Here is a 16,923-nt window from a genome sequence, read left to right on the forward strand (position 1 = left end):
ACACACACACACACACACACACGTGATTCAACTGAATGCTGACTCAGTGCTCGACCCACGTTCCCATGCACCTTGTATGACGATTCTTGAGATGTTCCCGTCGTAAATGGCATTCGGTGTTCACAGTGCTTTATCGCCGGAAATAAGGGGAAGAACGGGGACGGGGTTATGTAGACGTATGCACAGATATGGACATGGGCCGGACATGTAGCGCGTAGATAGAATAACCGCTGGTCATAAAGGGTAACTAACTGGATTCCCAGAGAAGGCAAACGGGTTAGGGGGAGACAGAAGGTTAGGTGGGCAGATGAGATTAAGAAGTTTGCGGGTATAAATTGGCGGCAGCAAGCACAGGACCGAGTTAACTGGCGAAACATGAGAGAGGCCTTTGTCCTGAAGTGGACGTAGTCAGGATGATGATGATGATGATGATGATGATGATGATGATGATGATGATGATGATGATGCACAGGTATACATATATACGCTCATACAAAACGCCATGGTTGTTTGGTACACGTGGCCACATTTACTTCGTTCACTTCAGTACTAGCCGCCTGGGTACTGCAGTGGGCACGGTGCTGGGCTGCTGTGCCGGATGTCGCGGATTCGATCCCGTTCGCGGTGGTCGCATTTCGGTAATGGACATAGCCTTAGGTGCACGTTAAAGAATCTCAGGTGGTCTAAATTTGTGGAGCCTTCTACTAATGCATCTCATAATCATATAGGGGTTCTTGGACTCCATGGCATTGGTTGCAGTGAGACAGTTAATTCACAGCCTAGTCACAAAACACATGTCTGAGAAAACGTGTGCATCTACCGAAATCGTCACGCCAACGTCGCGTGCATCATAGACAAGCCTATCTTCTTTAATGTTCTTTCGAGGAAGAGAGACAACACTTTGTCGCACGAATGGCAGCGTTCACGGCTTCCGTGCGCGTAAATATTGACACATAGCTCGCTCCAAAAGCCGGAGCCTCCTTGCAAAGGCGTGCATTCGCGCCGATAACGTAGAGCACACAACGCTAAGCCTCCTTCGTAGACGGCGACAGCGCGAGCACTTAGCAGAAGAGCGGCGTGAGAGGGCGCGAGCTTTGCTGCTGCACGTTTGCGTCGTATGCTCAGGACGCGCCAGACGACACTCAAAGGCTTAGCGCGCTTCTGTTGCGTATGCGCAAACGTAAGCACGCGCTGCAAGCGCTCTCTCGAAACAGGTCGGCAAATGAAGCAAGCGTCGTGACAAAAACATCGACGGTATGTGACAGAAGCACGGAGCCACATTGCTTCGTTTCGCGAATAAAGCCTCGCTAAACAGTTCGATACAGCACGCGCCCTCTTTTGGTGAAAGAGCAAGGGTGCCCCCCTTTTAGTCCTTTGTTTTTCTTTCGCTTTGTGGAGGTCCCCTTGTTTTTCTTAGTGACACGGGAGCACGTGTTGTGTACGTCGACAAGAGCCTTCGGTTCTGTAAAATCTTGCCGTGGCCGTGCCTGAATGTTCGCTGTCAGTTTGAATGTCTTTCGTCGCTTCTTCTTTCTCTTGGTGAGACCTTAAAACTTCTCGTTCTGCCGCTGCACTTGGACGTTTTGTTACAAGAAAGTACGTGAGAAAGACTGTCGACAGGATGCCACCCCATGTTGAAGAAAGCTGGAGAAATAGATTGACTTAAATTTTTTTTGTTCATGTCATTGCATTTTTAAGACATAGGGGATTTAAAACGCACCTTTGCTAGCATCGCTTCATCTTTTTGATGATCACTTTGAACCTTCTGTGTTATGCTTCTTCACTGTATTCTCAGGCAAGTAAAATTTTTTTTAATAAAGCATGAAACATACATACATACATACATACATACATACATACATACATACATACATACATACATACATACATACATACATACATACATACATACATACATACGTACGTACGTACGTACGTACGTACGTACGTACGTACATACATACATACATACATACATACATACATACATACATACATACATACATACATACATACATACATACATACATACATACATACATACGCCCGTCCGTCCGTTCGTCTATCTATCTATCTATCTACTATCTATCTATCTATCTATCTATCTATCTATCTATCTATCTATCTATCTATCTATCTATCTATCTATCTATCTATCTATCTATCTATCTATCTATCTATCTATCTATCTATCTATGCTTCTCTGAATGTATCGCTGTTGTGATCGTGCAGCTGCTCTGCCTGAACGCTGCAAGAAGATTTAATGGTCATGATAACTAATGAGTAACAACTCATTCATTATTATTATAAATGTTTCTCAGCGGCTCTATTCTCCGCAACAAATTATTTCGGTCTCCCCATTCTAGCAGCGTCTTCACTGCAATTTCATGATGTTGCGCCGTGTAGCGCACAAAGTGCATTGCGGTGCAGTATAAAGTAGTGCAGCGAAGCCTACCAAATGTTTAAGGGAAGCGCAGTGACGTTCTCTGATACTTAATAATTTCCCGATTACGCCTGTACTTTCTTAAGTTTCAGTACACAGAAACCGGGATATCTACAAAGTCCGAAAGTTAGGGAGGCCTCCGACGTCCGCTGACAAAATTATCGACACGGCTTGCATTGTAGACTGAAGTTCATTTGTGGCTGCACGACTGACACCGCAGCCTATCGCATGTCTGCTCTACGAGGTATACGCAACCCTACGCGGCCACATATACAAAAAGTTATATCGATTCCCACTTTGCCGACTGCATAAAATGCATAAGATTTGTCTGACCTAGCATCATATAAATAAGACTAAGTACAACATTCCTTATCAAGCTTGTGATTTAGGGAGCCTTTATGATGTAAACAGGAGACTTTATGCAACTCAACTAAAAAATTATCGAGCTGCATTTCAATGAAACTCGCTTCATTAATGTGTGGCTATTTGTTACCTATAACTGATTGCTGCTTATAACCTGCACCACTGACAAAGAACTGCGGGAAAAGGAAAAAAATATATTTAGATGAAAGATCCCCGTGTATCACCATAATGTGGTCGTTTTAGCATTACCGTAAAGCAATAACGTGAAGCTAACTTTTGTGCCGGATTCCGAGTTCAACTTGTTTTCAGACTTGCGCTTCGAGTTCTTGGCGTATTTTCAGCTGGAAACACGCAAATAGAATACAATAGCCGCTTAGCTGTCGCGCTGCTATGTTATAGGACGCCGGTTTTCTGGCTTCTGCAGTCGCATTTCCATTCGACACAAGCGGCAGAACACTCGTGTTGTTAGATTTAGGTCAGCAAAGCTTGAGCGTGAGCTATTGGTAGGGCATTTCAACGTACCGTGTTTACTCAATTGTGGGTCGACTCGAAAGTAGATCGACTCCCCTCTGCCCCTTCATATAGCACGAAAAAAAAAAAAGGCACGAGTGCATTTCATAAAAGAAGTTTGTTTGCATAGTCGCTTGACTGAGCGCATGTTGACTAACACTGTAGTTCAGCACCCATCCTGACACGCACTTTTCAGTCCCAGCGAAAGCTATAACCATCAGTTTCAAGACAAACCACTCGACGACTTCGACGGCTTCAGAACTTGCTGCTCTTCGCACTGCACTTTAGGTAGTCAACCGCGAACAACATCAACAACGGTATATCTTGAGCGATTCAAAGGCAGCTCTGCAATTTTTGCTGTAAGTTCTGCGGCACGGACAAGGCGAGCAGTTAGTTTTCGATGTTAGGCATCTCCTGCATACTGCGTCCGAGAAAAGACATCGCGTAACGTTTCAGTGGCGGCCAGGTAACTGCACCGTGATGGGCAATGAAAAGGCTGACATCATTGCTTGATCAGCTGTTCAAAGGGACATAGTCGAGACAATACCCCTGTCGGGGACTGATGCTGCTATCCAGCTTCGAGTGGTCGCACATGCCACTTTCTCCTATGGGAATACAGCATGTAGACTGCAAAAACAACGCTGCCTCTGTCAGAACACTTTGCGTCTTTAAACACTTACTGGACAACACCGAAATGGCGCCACTCTGCCGTTTATGGCTGAGAGTGGCTTTTACGAAGTCATTCTCCTTTCGGATTGGAACGGCTGACAACCCTTTTTGCGACAACTGTAGTAGGGAGGAGACATTAGAGCACCTCTTCTGCGACTATTTTCCCTACAGTACATCGAAAAAATCTCAAGAAGCCGCTCTAGCTGGCATAGATCAGAGATTGATGACGGCAGAAACAATTCTGGAATGTCGACCTGAGAGGACGTCGCGGGTGAAGGCGACGAAGGTGGTGCTCAACTTTCTGAACGCAACACTCTTGAACCTCGATTATAAACCTGCTGCGCTGTGGTTACTGTGAAGTGCAACCTTATGTGCATGCTCTTTCTTTTCTCTCTTTCTGCATCTTGAAAACTCTCCCAACCCCTTCCCCTGTGCAGAGTAGCATACCAGTGCTCCGAGACCGGTTAGCATCCCTGCCCTCCTTTCCCTCATATTCCTTCCTTCCTTCAATCCAGACCTCGCAAAGTGTAACACTCGAATATCTGAAGTGCAAATGCGTCACCAACTAGCCCATAAAGTGTTATATTAGGTGAAGACAATAAAAATGCGAATTCATTTTGCTCGAAGTTAACTTCACGGCAATGCTTTACAGCTGTGCAGCAAAGCAAACGCCACAGTACTACGGGGGATAATTAAACATTTTCGCGTATCATTGCTGAGAGTGTGGGTTACACGCTAGAAAATGCGACTTATGTTACAGGTAGAGCCGGAACGCAAATTTAATGTCATAACATACCGCAGAGTCCTCAATTTCTTGCTTGCGTTGTCGTAGCTGGATTTACCGGTTTGGTTTCGAATGTAGGTAGACCACCCCAACATAGGATTTCAAATTTATGTCAAGTGGCTCAAACTACAATCGCGTAAATACAGTAGTGGCACCAAAAAAAGGTGCGATAAAATTTTCCTGTTTTTCTGTGCTGTTAGTCCTTCGTTCCTTAAACTATATTAAACTACACTAAAACTACACTAAACTACATTTAAAGTTGGTTATGGGGCATGGTGAAAATCAGTAGGTCATCATTATAAATGCAAAGTCCCATAATATGGCGTGCCTCATATTCCATGATAATATAGTGTTTTTTAATGTAAAACAGGGGAACTGGCTCTACAGTTGTAATCATGTAAATAATTTACATCTCATTTTATCCGCAGTGTTAAGCGCTAGAACACCGTCCTCGTCTTTCGTGGCCTCACAAGACAGTCAAAGCTTGCTAGTGCTTCTTGAGGACAACTCGCCTATTTGAACGCACCTACCTTTTGTATATTGCCACCGCTACGCACGCGTCACTCCATTTACACACAATTTTATAGTCTCGTGTACTTCCCTCTCTCTCTCTCTAATTTTTATACTCCCATTCCCCATTCGCCAAGAGTATGGAGTATAGTGTGGCCATGATCGATATATTATACGGACGAGAGGCTGCCATAGGCAAGCACAGACTATCAACTGAAGGTTTGTTTAACACGCAATATATATATATATATATATATATATATATATATATATATATATATATATATATATATATATATATATATATGGGAAAGAAGTGTATACTTAAAGGCTCGTTTTTTCGTGCTTTGACACGATAATAATAAGATCTAACAGACAATAATGCCAACGAATGTATAGGTAAAGTTATTCGATCAATTGTAATGTAAATACGACGAAAGAAAAGAGGGTGAAAAGATAACTTGCCGTGGGCAGGAACCGAACCGGCGACATTAGAAAAACGCGCTCGACGCTACCCCTCGGTTGTCCCCCCAGCCACTTTTTTTGGGTATATATGTTAATTTAAACGTGGAAGTGTCAGTTAGCGTCGCCAGTGGCCATGGCGGCAAGTGTGGCACATTCTTTATGAGCCCGCTTGGTGTCACGTATGTCACGTTGTGCCAAACACGTTGCGTCACGTTGTGTCAAACACGGAAAAACGAGTCCTAAGTACACACTTCTTTCCTTATTTCAATTAAAGAGGGTCTTGTACTGGCAGACTTGGTGCGTTTAGGTTGTATACGAGGGACTATTGGTCAGCTGCCAGCTCGTAATAAGTTCACGTGCTACGTGACGCAATACAGGCTCATAAAGAGTGTGTCACTCCCTCCCGCAAAGCCCCTCGCAAGATTTCCGTATATCTACCGCCCCGTCCACGATCCAGCAGAATGCTTGCGATCTGCCATTGGAATACAACAATGGGTAGCCAGCAGGGCATGTTCCTGGCTAAGCTCTCTATACCATCTATCTTGTTGCTCTTCCTTCCTTCCTAAGCGCTCGTACAAAGAGGCCTTGATTTTCGTTTCACCAAACGCTGGCAAAAGCTAAACTAAAGTCGCTCCGAGATGCGTGCATCCTTGTCAAACTCTCACAAACCAAGGCGTTCTCCGTCACCCCGAAACGCTTTGGTAATTCCTTGCGAGATAACACGCGAGGCCGTTTTGCGTGGCGTTGTACGTGGGAGCTCGCGTTCCAACGGTTGCCCTGCGTGCTATCAGACGTCTAGTCCCGACTTTAATCCTGGTTTATGCGAGTTAAGTTGGTATTAGTCCTTCGAAAGTAGGCTTCTATGAGGCCGTTGAGGACTAATTTTCAATGCATAGAGGGATGTTAGAAGATAAGTCTCGGGACGTGTATAACTGACGTGATAAGATAATGTTTCTGCGGACTGTCGTTGAATAGACGAAGACGTGTAAGATGTCTTCATTACATGTGATGGTTTTGGGATCTTAAAGCTCACATATCAATCAATCAATCGTCTTCATTACAGACTTTAAATAAAATTTCATCTTTTCCGAAAATTTCTCAGAGCTGTTTGCTATATCTTGGAAACAAGTTCATTTATTCACTTAATTATTTATTTATTTTACACACGTCTTTCTTAGCAATAGTAAGAGTATAGCATAGCATAAAGAAATGAAATCATGAAACAATAAAAAAAAGAAAGGCAAGAAAGAAAGCCTTGTATAGAGTGTGTATGGAGCAACTGGAAGTTGCATCTGAACTTTGTTCAGGAACAATAATAGTTTTTACCTTGCAGTTTTTCTGTTACTATAATATTTATCGCTCGCGCGGGCGCGAGATAAATATTATATGTCACACACACACACACACACACACACACACACACACACGCGCGCGCGCGCGCGCGCACGCACGCACGCACGCACGCACGCACACACGCACGCACGCACGCACGCACACACACACACACGTATGTGTATGTGTGTTCATGCGTGTGTGTGTGCGTGTGTGCATGTGTGACTTTTCCTGACAGAAAGCATTGCTACGGCGACATTTCCAAATACCGATTGGTTTTTCTCCAATTTACTAGGTGTAACCAGCATTCAGAGACTTCGGCGTGGATCTATTGCTTCGCGCAAACCAGAACTTTTTTTTTAAGCAGCAATAGCAAACACCGCTAAGCTTTGTCTTTTTCACAGCACGCTGTTTTCCGACTCGCGCTAACTTTTCCATTAAACAAGTCTACCTCTACTTGAAGCGTTTTCGCCAAAATAGTTGGCTTATTTAACCTGATGACTTTTGCTGGAGTAAAGGTCCCGTTTTCACCGTAATCTGCTTCCAACTTCTATTCCTTTTATTTTACTTTCAAAGTTGAATCAGTATTTTTTGTCTCTCTTTTTTTCTACTTTTTAATTTTCTTCGAACTGTGCCGAAGCTTACAGCCTGGCACTTTCGCGCGTGACGAAGACACCCCGCTTAGCTACTCCGCAACTGCCTCACTTTCAGTTTCCGAACAGCTCGGCAGTTTCGTCAGATGACGTCACGAATACACGCAGTAATCCACTACACACTTCGCGAGTCACGTCCGAAATCGGTAGTTTCTAGTGTACTGTATATAAAATAAACAGTTCTTTACTCTTTCCTACCGACAACTCTCTTTCTTTTTTATTTTAATTCATTAAGGCCCGTGCAAGAAGTATTTGTTGAAGTTCATAAAAAGCTTGTATATTTATCAATCTACAGTGTGCAAAAACACCTGCACATTCTCATTGAGTTGCATTTATTGCTTCTGATTTTGCAATTTGAAAATCACGCTCGTCTCTTGCCGTACCAATGGGAAAGCCGGCTCGGTACAACAACAGCAAGCAGGCTAGGCCCTTGCCAAACTAATTCCTAAGTTATCTAGGAATATAAAACTTGCGGAAAACCCCGCTGCTTCTTGTAAAGTGCTTCAACGACACACTTTTCGCAGCACCATTTCTTTCTTTCGTGATTTCTTTTATGACAGACAGTGCGCCTCAGGCGTCGTTCAGGCTTCTTGTACGAATATCCGCACGGATAGAAGTAATAGCAGGCACAATTGGCGTGAGCGAATATTTGATATAGTTTCTTTAGGTACAACAAAGTGTTTGTAGTGTATTGCTACTATGCGCGTGAACGGCAGCAGTCCACGCAGAAGTGGGTCTGCTAACTTCAAATACAGGTTGGCAGATCTTCTATGCCACGTGAGTAGCAATGCTGATCACCTCTCTACATAGCGGCCTCCGCCACTGTTTGCAGAGGACGGAAATTCTGGAGTTGTACGAAGTTTAATCGTGGAGGTGAATCTTTCTTGTGCCATTGCTGTAGCTGCTGGCGACGTTTGGCGGTAGCACTATACGTTTTCCTTTTCCTCGGATGAACGTCTGCAGTTCTCTCGGCATATTGGTTCGACCATGTCGTAGTTCCTTGCCATGGTAGCTGTGCTATTGTGTGTGCCTTTTACGAAAACATCCTCGTTTTCTAGGTTCACACAGAAGCAGTATTCGACCAGTTTTTCATTCCGTCTTTTTTTACTGGTGGCGGAGGGCAAACATTCGTATATGCCATCGTCATGCTGCTCCTCCTGATCCGTTTCCATGTTTGAATGAGTAGACACGATCACAACAGGAACGAGCTCTCATTAGGTCCACACCGACATCCGCTGCATCCTCGCGAGCCTCAGACAACCGTCAAACGGCATTCTTCCGAAGAAAATGCCTGGTTCGATTTCCGAGGCAATCTACAACAAACAGCTCATATAAGCACCAACAAAGGCTCAGTGTACCACGGAAAGTGCACCAATATTTGACCAGAGCAAGACTACGCACTTAGGCTGGTTCTTGCGCTTTGCCGTGACTATATTGTTCCTTCTCAAGTACAATCATTTTGTTTGTTTGTCTTTTTTTTATATAGTGTGAAACATTAAAATGATTTAGAAAATACGGTACGCATCATGTGTGCTCGATGGCCACTCGTTTTCGGAATGTTGAACGAATTGTAGCACGGAAAAAAAAAATGACCGTAGTCAAAGCGTCATGAGGTATTCTACACCACCCTCAGGTTACAAACATGCCAAACAGCAAAATCAGAATGTTTACGTATGTTTATTGCCAAAAATTCAAGTGTACTTTCTAAAGTACGCTGGGCGCTAACGCTGTTAATATCGTACGTGCCACGTCATCGGATTTTGTCGGCATTATATTCAACGTCAATAGGACTATATCCCACTTCACTTTTTTTTCTTTTTTCTGCCTGTTTCCTTTACTTTCTTGTCAGCGTAGCTAACTGGTAGTAAATTTGGGCTGTGCGAAAGGCAAGAAAAGACAAAGTAGAAGGACAGCAGGACATTCCTGTGCCTATACTTGTCCTGCTCTGTTTGTCCTTGGTGTCCTTTACTTCGGCTCAACTACGTTACAATTCCCTTTAAAGTTTTGAGCAATTCATCACTTATTCTAACGTTGATGTCAGCAGAAAGGGCTTACCAAAGCTGAATACGAAGCCCCGCGTACGCAAATTTCGATAAACGCGCATTGAAAGTGTCAAAAGTGTGCTAAAGAATTCCCCATCACAAGATAAAGAAGAAGAGAAGCTACCGAGCTCTATTGAAAAGTGGAAGCTTACTTTACACCGTACTGCATAACGATGATGCAACGCGGCAAAGCGCACTTTACCTATATTTGTTCAAAAAGTATTGAGTGCCTTATGACTTATTAATTCATTTATTGCCTTTGTTGCCCATCAGGGGCCTGTTGCACTCTGATGCCAGTATATCTCTCATTCGGCAGTGATGTATTCATTTCATATTTTAAAGTATTGAGAGCGTGGCGAGTTTTGGAGGAAGTAAACTGTGGATGGACAGTGTCGTGTCACAATTAATCTCATATGTTGTCAAACTCAATCGCACACGTCACAGTTTTCTCTGTAATGAATTTGAACAAACTTTCAAGTATAAATACTTGTTGCGGCCATCTGATAGATGCGCACATGCGGCAAGGTGGGCTACACTAGACCCGTCTGTTTCAATGCACAGTTAAAAACGATTTTCGACTCCGCATTTCGCCCTGAATTCTCAAGTGTATTGCACAAAGAAAGAACGCGGTAAATCAATTTACAAACACAAACTCTTCGTGCGTTGGCTTCTTCGTCGGGCACTTAAGGATTATTCGTGCCGGCATTAGAAGCCCATAATGGAAACATCGGCGAGCGCGCCTCTGCTAAAAGCTTTCCTACCACTCTGCGTCGCATCTTGGCCGTACGCCTTTGTTACTTCGAGCTAAGCCTAAATCGATCGGAACTCCTCGAGGCCTATAGAGAGCTCGTCAGGCCTAAGTGACAGTCCACTAAGGCTGTAGCGCTAGCTGAATCCTGTTTGACGTCCCGCAAAAACGTGAGGGTGCCTTCGCCATCAACCGCAAGACGAGAAAAAAAAAGCTGAAGCGTGTCGTGGGATCTCGCGAGCGATTTTGTTTCGTTCGTGCGCTTTTAAACATTGCCGCGAGAAGACTTCGGGAGTACTGGGAGACGTTCACTATACGTCTTCTTTTCGTGTTGTGGTACTTCTGTGACCTGCCGACGTCGTTCAAGCCGTGTTGGCCATCTATATTCCTATGGCGTAAAGGGAGAAGGGTGGGGGGGGGCACCCCAGTACCCCGAGGCTTACGTCGCTCTGCGAAGACGTTAGACGTCTGTCAGTCGGTTTCACGCATTCGGCACCAGGGGGCCGATTGGGCTGCCCTACAAACGCGTTCGGCATTTTGATCAGGCTTTGCACGGCAGTTTCTTTCTCTCTTCTGCTCGGTTTTTTCGTTATTGACAACAGGTGCCTTTCACGTCAACTAATGCGGTCACGAACAAATTCGGTCACTACAGAGTGAGCAAAACAGAAGTTCCGGCTTATCTGCCGCCTTTTTCTGCACTAACTCGATAACGTTGAGTCCACTTTTTAGGTGGCGTACATGAAATATATGTCAATATCAAAGTAATTGGACAAAAGATGTTCCTGTTATGAAGGTTACTAAGATTGTCAGTGCCCCTACACACTAAACAAAAATGACCTGAAATAACCTCAAAAACTGGGTAAACCATTTGTCCTCTAGCGCACTACCTTTCCTGGGTTTTTTTTACCACCTACTACCGAGGTAAAAATTTACTCTCGTGCTAACTGAGTTTTTGAACGTAGGGAGAGTAGTAAATATTTACCCCAGTGAGGTTTTCAGCGAGTATAGAGAGAGTAAATTTTTACTACCTTCACAAGGTTTTTGAGGTGATTACTGGGAGTTATTTCTGGTGGTAAAGAAATAAAAATTGACGGGTGCATTCGGCCAGAGACGACAAATTTATTGAATAGCAGAACTGATTGAATTTATTGAACGACAGAATTGGTGACACATAGATTCACATACATACAAACACGCACACACAACAAATGCAGAATAATACACCACTAGAACAGACTGCACGCGTTGCTCTACTACACTTCGACAATCCGGTATATATATAGGCACGACTTTTTGACCGGCCAAGTAGTACCGGTAGGAGAGCTCTTTTTTTCCATCGATTAACAACAACGCTTGAAGGTGCAAGCGTAAGCTTCAGGTGGGCTGCAAGGCACTAAATGTCACACCGACCTTTTATTATAAATCTACACGATCTCACCTTTTTGATTATCCAATAATTGCTTGGCACACCGGGCTCTTTGCCCCACGCGTGTTAGCACTGCTGATGCACAAGTTCATAAAATATACCTAAGTACACACAAACCAGCGACGGTGCACAAACACAGTAGCAGCACGTATTCATCACAACGGGCGCAGAGGAGCGGTGCACGCCTGCACACAAGCTTCTTACCGACGGCGTACTAGGCCTTTTCGAGGAGCACGGCTATCCGATGAAACACAGCTGGCGATCACAGAACACATATCCTGTGCGAATTTCGTCGTCATTTCAGACACAAATGAACACGTGACCACTATCTTGCGGAGACGGGGCGGTGTATGCATACTTCCAACGAAAGACCACCATCCGGGCAGGTCCGGGTTTTCTTCGTGCTCACCGGCCGCCGCTTGTTGGTTCCGTCTGCCTCTTATCGGCTTCGTGCTACATGTTTGAGAACAGTTGGTGCATGAGGTGGGCAATTCGGGCAGCACTTTACTCGTGCAGACATCGCCTACTGTGGAACAAAATATATGCGATGCTTCTTTCACCTGCCCCGGCGACACACTCACATTGGTCACTGGTGGCCACGGCTTGGTGCCGACGACAGAGTGAAGCATCTTGCTTATTGCTTCTCCAGCAGGCAAGCACGGACGATGACTCCAGATTGATTTTGTTACCACTGGCAGATCTGGAGATATCCGCGACGTGCAGGTTCGGAGGCGCTCGGTGATGTAGGAAACACGTGAGATCCATCAGCCCAACCAGACACACAGATACCGAGCTTCTTGCACCGTCTGTCTCCAAGGCCACCGCCGAGCAAAAGCCAACAATTTGCGAAAATATGCAGGACAACTTTCCACAGCAGGTTTTCTTTCTTTTTTTTCTTCTTTTGAGATCCCCCCCCCCTTCTTTTTTTTCTTTTTCGCTCACAGAATGCTGTTCTCGCTTGTTGTGCTTATGCTGCCCCCAGTTCCAGTAAAAGTGCGCTGACTCGAAGTCAGTCCGGAGGCACGGCGATGCAAAAAAAAAAACAAAAAAACATCTGTGGGCTTCGCGTACCTTCAGTATTCACTGAGAGCGTCACAAGGGGGGTATGGGGCAAAAGCCGCCGAAGCAGCTGCACCTTGCAGTCACGTGGTAATAAACTCTGAAACGCAGGTTAAAAATCACGTGATAGAAAACTCCCTAAGTGGTAAAACTGGATTTTGACATCCTTTTACTACTTGCCTGAGAGGTGGTGGTAAAACTATGTCATGTACCATCTTTTACTCCTACGCGAGGTAGTAATTTTAAACGCGAGAGAGTTTTCAGAGGTCGTGAGCCGGAAAAACCCCAAACTCGGATAGTTTTTGCTTACAGTGTATGGAATTGTTGTTCTTCTCCCGGACACTGTACGAGTATGTGTGCAGGATTCACAGCGTTCACGGAGGCGACCGCTTTGTCGTACAATGCACACCGATGTTTCGTTTAATTTTAAATAATTCTCTTGATATTAAGGGCACAGTTTGAGGAGCGATCACAAGAAGTAGCACAAACAATGTGGCAGCACGCGAAACAACTATGGATGTTGCGTTAAAGTGAAGATGAAAATTATCTACGAAATTTTAAACTGCGACTCTTGGCCTGATCCCGTAGAGTGGATATGCAACATATCATTTTAAGCCTCAAACAAACAAACAAACAAACAAACAAAGGCATTCACTTAAAACGACTCGAAACTGAAGGTCATCTTTTACTTCTCAGTCAGTGTATTGATTCCTATGTATGTGTTTTTTTCGCGTCCTTAACAGCCATGCACAATTGTGCCGGATGACCAATTAAGCTGTAACGAGAATATGTCTGCACATGGCCATCGAGGGATCCGCATAGCTATTGTGGTTGTTGTTGTTGTTGTTGTTGTTGTTGTTGTTGTTGTTGTTGTTTTTGTTGTTGTTGTTGTTGTTGTCCTGCTTGTTGTTTTCTGTTTTTTTTTTCATTTTGATGCCTATTTGTTTTTTGAAATGTCTATTTCTAGGCTGTTTAACGGACAAGTGATGCAATTTTTAGCAGGGGCACCTTTCCTTAAATATACATTAAGCGAGAACCGTTAGCCATCCTTGGTCACAGCAAATGTTACCAAAGCGACCTCTAGCACGCGTCGGGCCCATGCGTTCCTCAAAACGCCGCATCGTCAATGCACAAACTCTCGTTGATCGATCTTAAAAGCGTTGCTAGGCTCATACGCGAGCCAACGCTCCAAGGTGTAAACTACTCTCGCGTTACGGACATTAACCTAATCCCACGATATCGACTCGGACCCTTAAACCCTGGACGAAGCAATTTGTCGCCGACTTTATTTCGCCTCGCAGCGTCTTGATCAAATAGTTTCTTTATGTCTGCTCTCGTGCGAACCTGTGCCTGATGAAGTTGACCTGCTTATATTATTTAATCCTTCTTTTGTTTCTCTAGGCACTCCTGCTCCGGCTGGCGCCTACGCTAATCCACCCCTGTTCCGAGAGGGCCATCTTCTACGCGTGCACGCTTCCAATATTTCGACGATCAACGCTCACGGGCGGGCTGAGGATTACGGAGGGCCTGCAAGCAATTATCGCTCGGCAACATTGACGAAAGAAGATTTCTGCTCAGAGCTTCCACATTTATGGACTAAACGGACTAAGCAGGGGCTTCAGAATGGCAGCGAGGGGTTTCTAATTACATGGCTTCGCTCTTAGCAGACGACAGAGAAACAAGAGCAGACGAGCGAATAGAGTCTGCGCAAGTGTCTTGGAAGTCTTAATCGTCTGTTTCCTCACTACAAAAGATAACGACGAAATGGTCTCGAGCAGACGTTTCCGACACAAGTAGCAGCAAGCAGTCACGTATAAAGACGTTTCACTAACTTCACAAACAGCAAAAACTGACAGGCAAGCGATGTGCGACTATAACATGGTAACTACTGCTCTTCTCTGATGACCACTTGAAAGGCTTAGAAGAAGTAAAAGCGGATACGTTTACATGGTGAAACGGAGACTCGATGGTGGCAAAAACAAACTAGACAGAAGGAGTGTTTGAGTCTTGGAACGTTGTTAACCTCTCGAACGTTCCTCTTGGAGACCGAGCATTCTGTTTCCTGCTAAGAGGGATCTTTGAGGCGACTTAAATAAGGGTTTCCACTGTGCTCGAGTTGTCAAGAAATATAGAGAAGGCGGTTAACGAATTGCAGCGTACCTTCCAAAAGCTGACGACAGTACCCGCGACACCCGCCATGTCGGTACGCGCGCCACCGGGTCCCAACCTGGAGTACGACCACAACAGAGTGCTCACATGGCTCCAAGACTGGTGAGACCGTCTTTCTTACCGATTGAATTTTTTTGTGTGTGAAGAGGATGCCTTATGAAGCTTGTCAAGCTAGTTACCCCGCGTCCTTCCGTACCACTGATCTCGAGAATGTTCCGTGCGTTGTTCACGCCATTCGCACGTTCGTGAGCATTAGTCATGCAAATAAATGGTGGATATACACTTAAGCCTTCGCATATCGCTATAGGATTCCTATTTTTAACCAATGAACTAACTTCCTGCAAAATCAGTGCTTTTTTCTTGGAATCCTAACGCGCTCATTCGCTAAACGACAGTACTTCTTCTTCTTGTAATGAAGTTAAAAATAAATGTACTCATTCGTACTCTCTATAGCAAGCTGTCAGGTGATACATAGGCACACTTTAAAACATGTGGCGTCCTTCGGGGCATATTTCATTATATTACTATTCCTTACTGGACAGACAAGATAGAGGCGGGATTTCATTGCATGTTAAAGATCAAGGACGATAAAACCGCACTTGGTGACGCAGCAATTATCAATGAGTACAACCTTAAAGCTGTTTTGCACCCTTTAGCGCGTCCGTCGGTCAGGCAGAGGTAACCGTCACGTGGCTCGACGGCCTTGCTGTCGTCCGCATTTGCTACTGCCAGGTTTTGAGCGGAGCTCCTTCTATCGCAATGACTGTGCGTATTCTTGATAAGAGACTCGTGAGGGTACGGTTTTCGAACAAAAAAAATGCCAGAAGGGCACGCGACAATGGTTATATAACGCCCGTATTCACAGACGCTCTTCGACTCGAATGACGTCCTTCACTCGACAGAGTCGAGCACTGCGCCGCCGCTCGACTGATAATGAGGCTGCGCTTCTCGAGAATCGCTGCAGACTGTTACTAATGTGCAGTTACTCGCTCTGTCGGGAGGCGGCGCTCCCGTCGACTTTCTCAACTTTGTGTGAAGCGTTGAGGGAAGGAACGCTCTGGAATACGGGGGTGAGACGCCCGGAAGATCGACACCGTAGTGGTGAGGTACCTTGTAGCCGGCCAAAGCGTGACAGATGATGAGCTCCACAACGATTGCTCGTGTTCAGCTCATGTTCTCTTGCGGCGGGGGTTTTCAGCTTGCCTGCTCGTGACGTCAGTCTAGAGTACGCGCCCATTGGTTCAGGCTCGTGTAAATCAGCCTCTGAAGGTTGGAATTCCGGTGTCTTCTTTGATGTACTCGAATATTTAGTGCAGTTTACGGTAACTAAGAATAATACTTATGCGCACTTCTGTAGCATTTCAATTTTTCAATTTTTAATTTTCAAAATTTGTTTTATTGTTTTTCTGTATGTATGCATGTATCGCTTAGTCTCCGCTGAGTTTTTTCTTACTTTCGATTGCAGGATGAGTGTGAGCACGAATGAAGAAGAGAACCTGGGTCCTCCACCAATGAACCACTACGCGACCATCTCGTCGCTGGGTCACCGCTCCGTCCGCTCGGCACCACGGGGATACGTGGACCCTGACTACGTGGTGAGCGCGTTGGTTATGCTATATTGATGTCCGGCGCCTATTGTTTGCTTTACTAAAGAGTACATCATTTTACTTGGTTTTTCCGGGACTTTAAGGTGTCCCGGCTATGATAGGGATCCGTCGACGGTTTCTTCAGCTTACCGAAACAGTGAGGC

General features: G+C 44.9%; 2 protein-coding genes across 2 annotated transcripts in view; one reads left to right on the top strand and one right to left on the bottom strand.

The window, feature by feature from the left end:
- The window catches only part of LOC119180555 (ATP-binding cassette sub-family G member 5), an 84,959-nt gene that overhangs the window by 59,552 nt on the left and 8,484 nt on the right, over nt 1-16,923 (bottom strand). The gene's annotated exons all lie outside the window — the stretch shown is intronic.
- The window catches only part of LOC119181124 (ATP-binding cassette sub-family G member 8), a 388,763-nt gene that overhangs the window by 5,058 nt on the left and 366,782 nt on the right, over nt 1-16,923 (top strand). Inside the window, exons 2-3 of the mRNA XM_075875541.1 lie at nt 14,406-15,275; nt 16,639-16,768. Coding sequence (XP_075731656.1) covers nt 15,202-15,275; nt 16,639-16,768 — 204 coding nt within the window. The 5' untranslated portion in view covers nt 14,406-15,201. The remainder of the gene's footprint in view (nt 1-14,405; nt 15,276-16,638; nt 16,769-16,923) is intronic.

The sequence above is a fragment of the Rhipicephalus microplus genome, chromosome 10 (genome assembly GCF_043290135.1).
Source record: "Rhipicephalus microplus isolate Deutch F79 chromosome 10, USDA_Rmic, whole genome shotgun sequence".
NCBI classification, from domain to species: domain Eukaryota; kingdom Metazoa; phylum Arthropoda; class Arachnida; order Ixodida; family Ixodidae; genus Rhipicephalus; species Rhipicephalus microplus.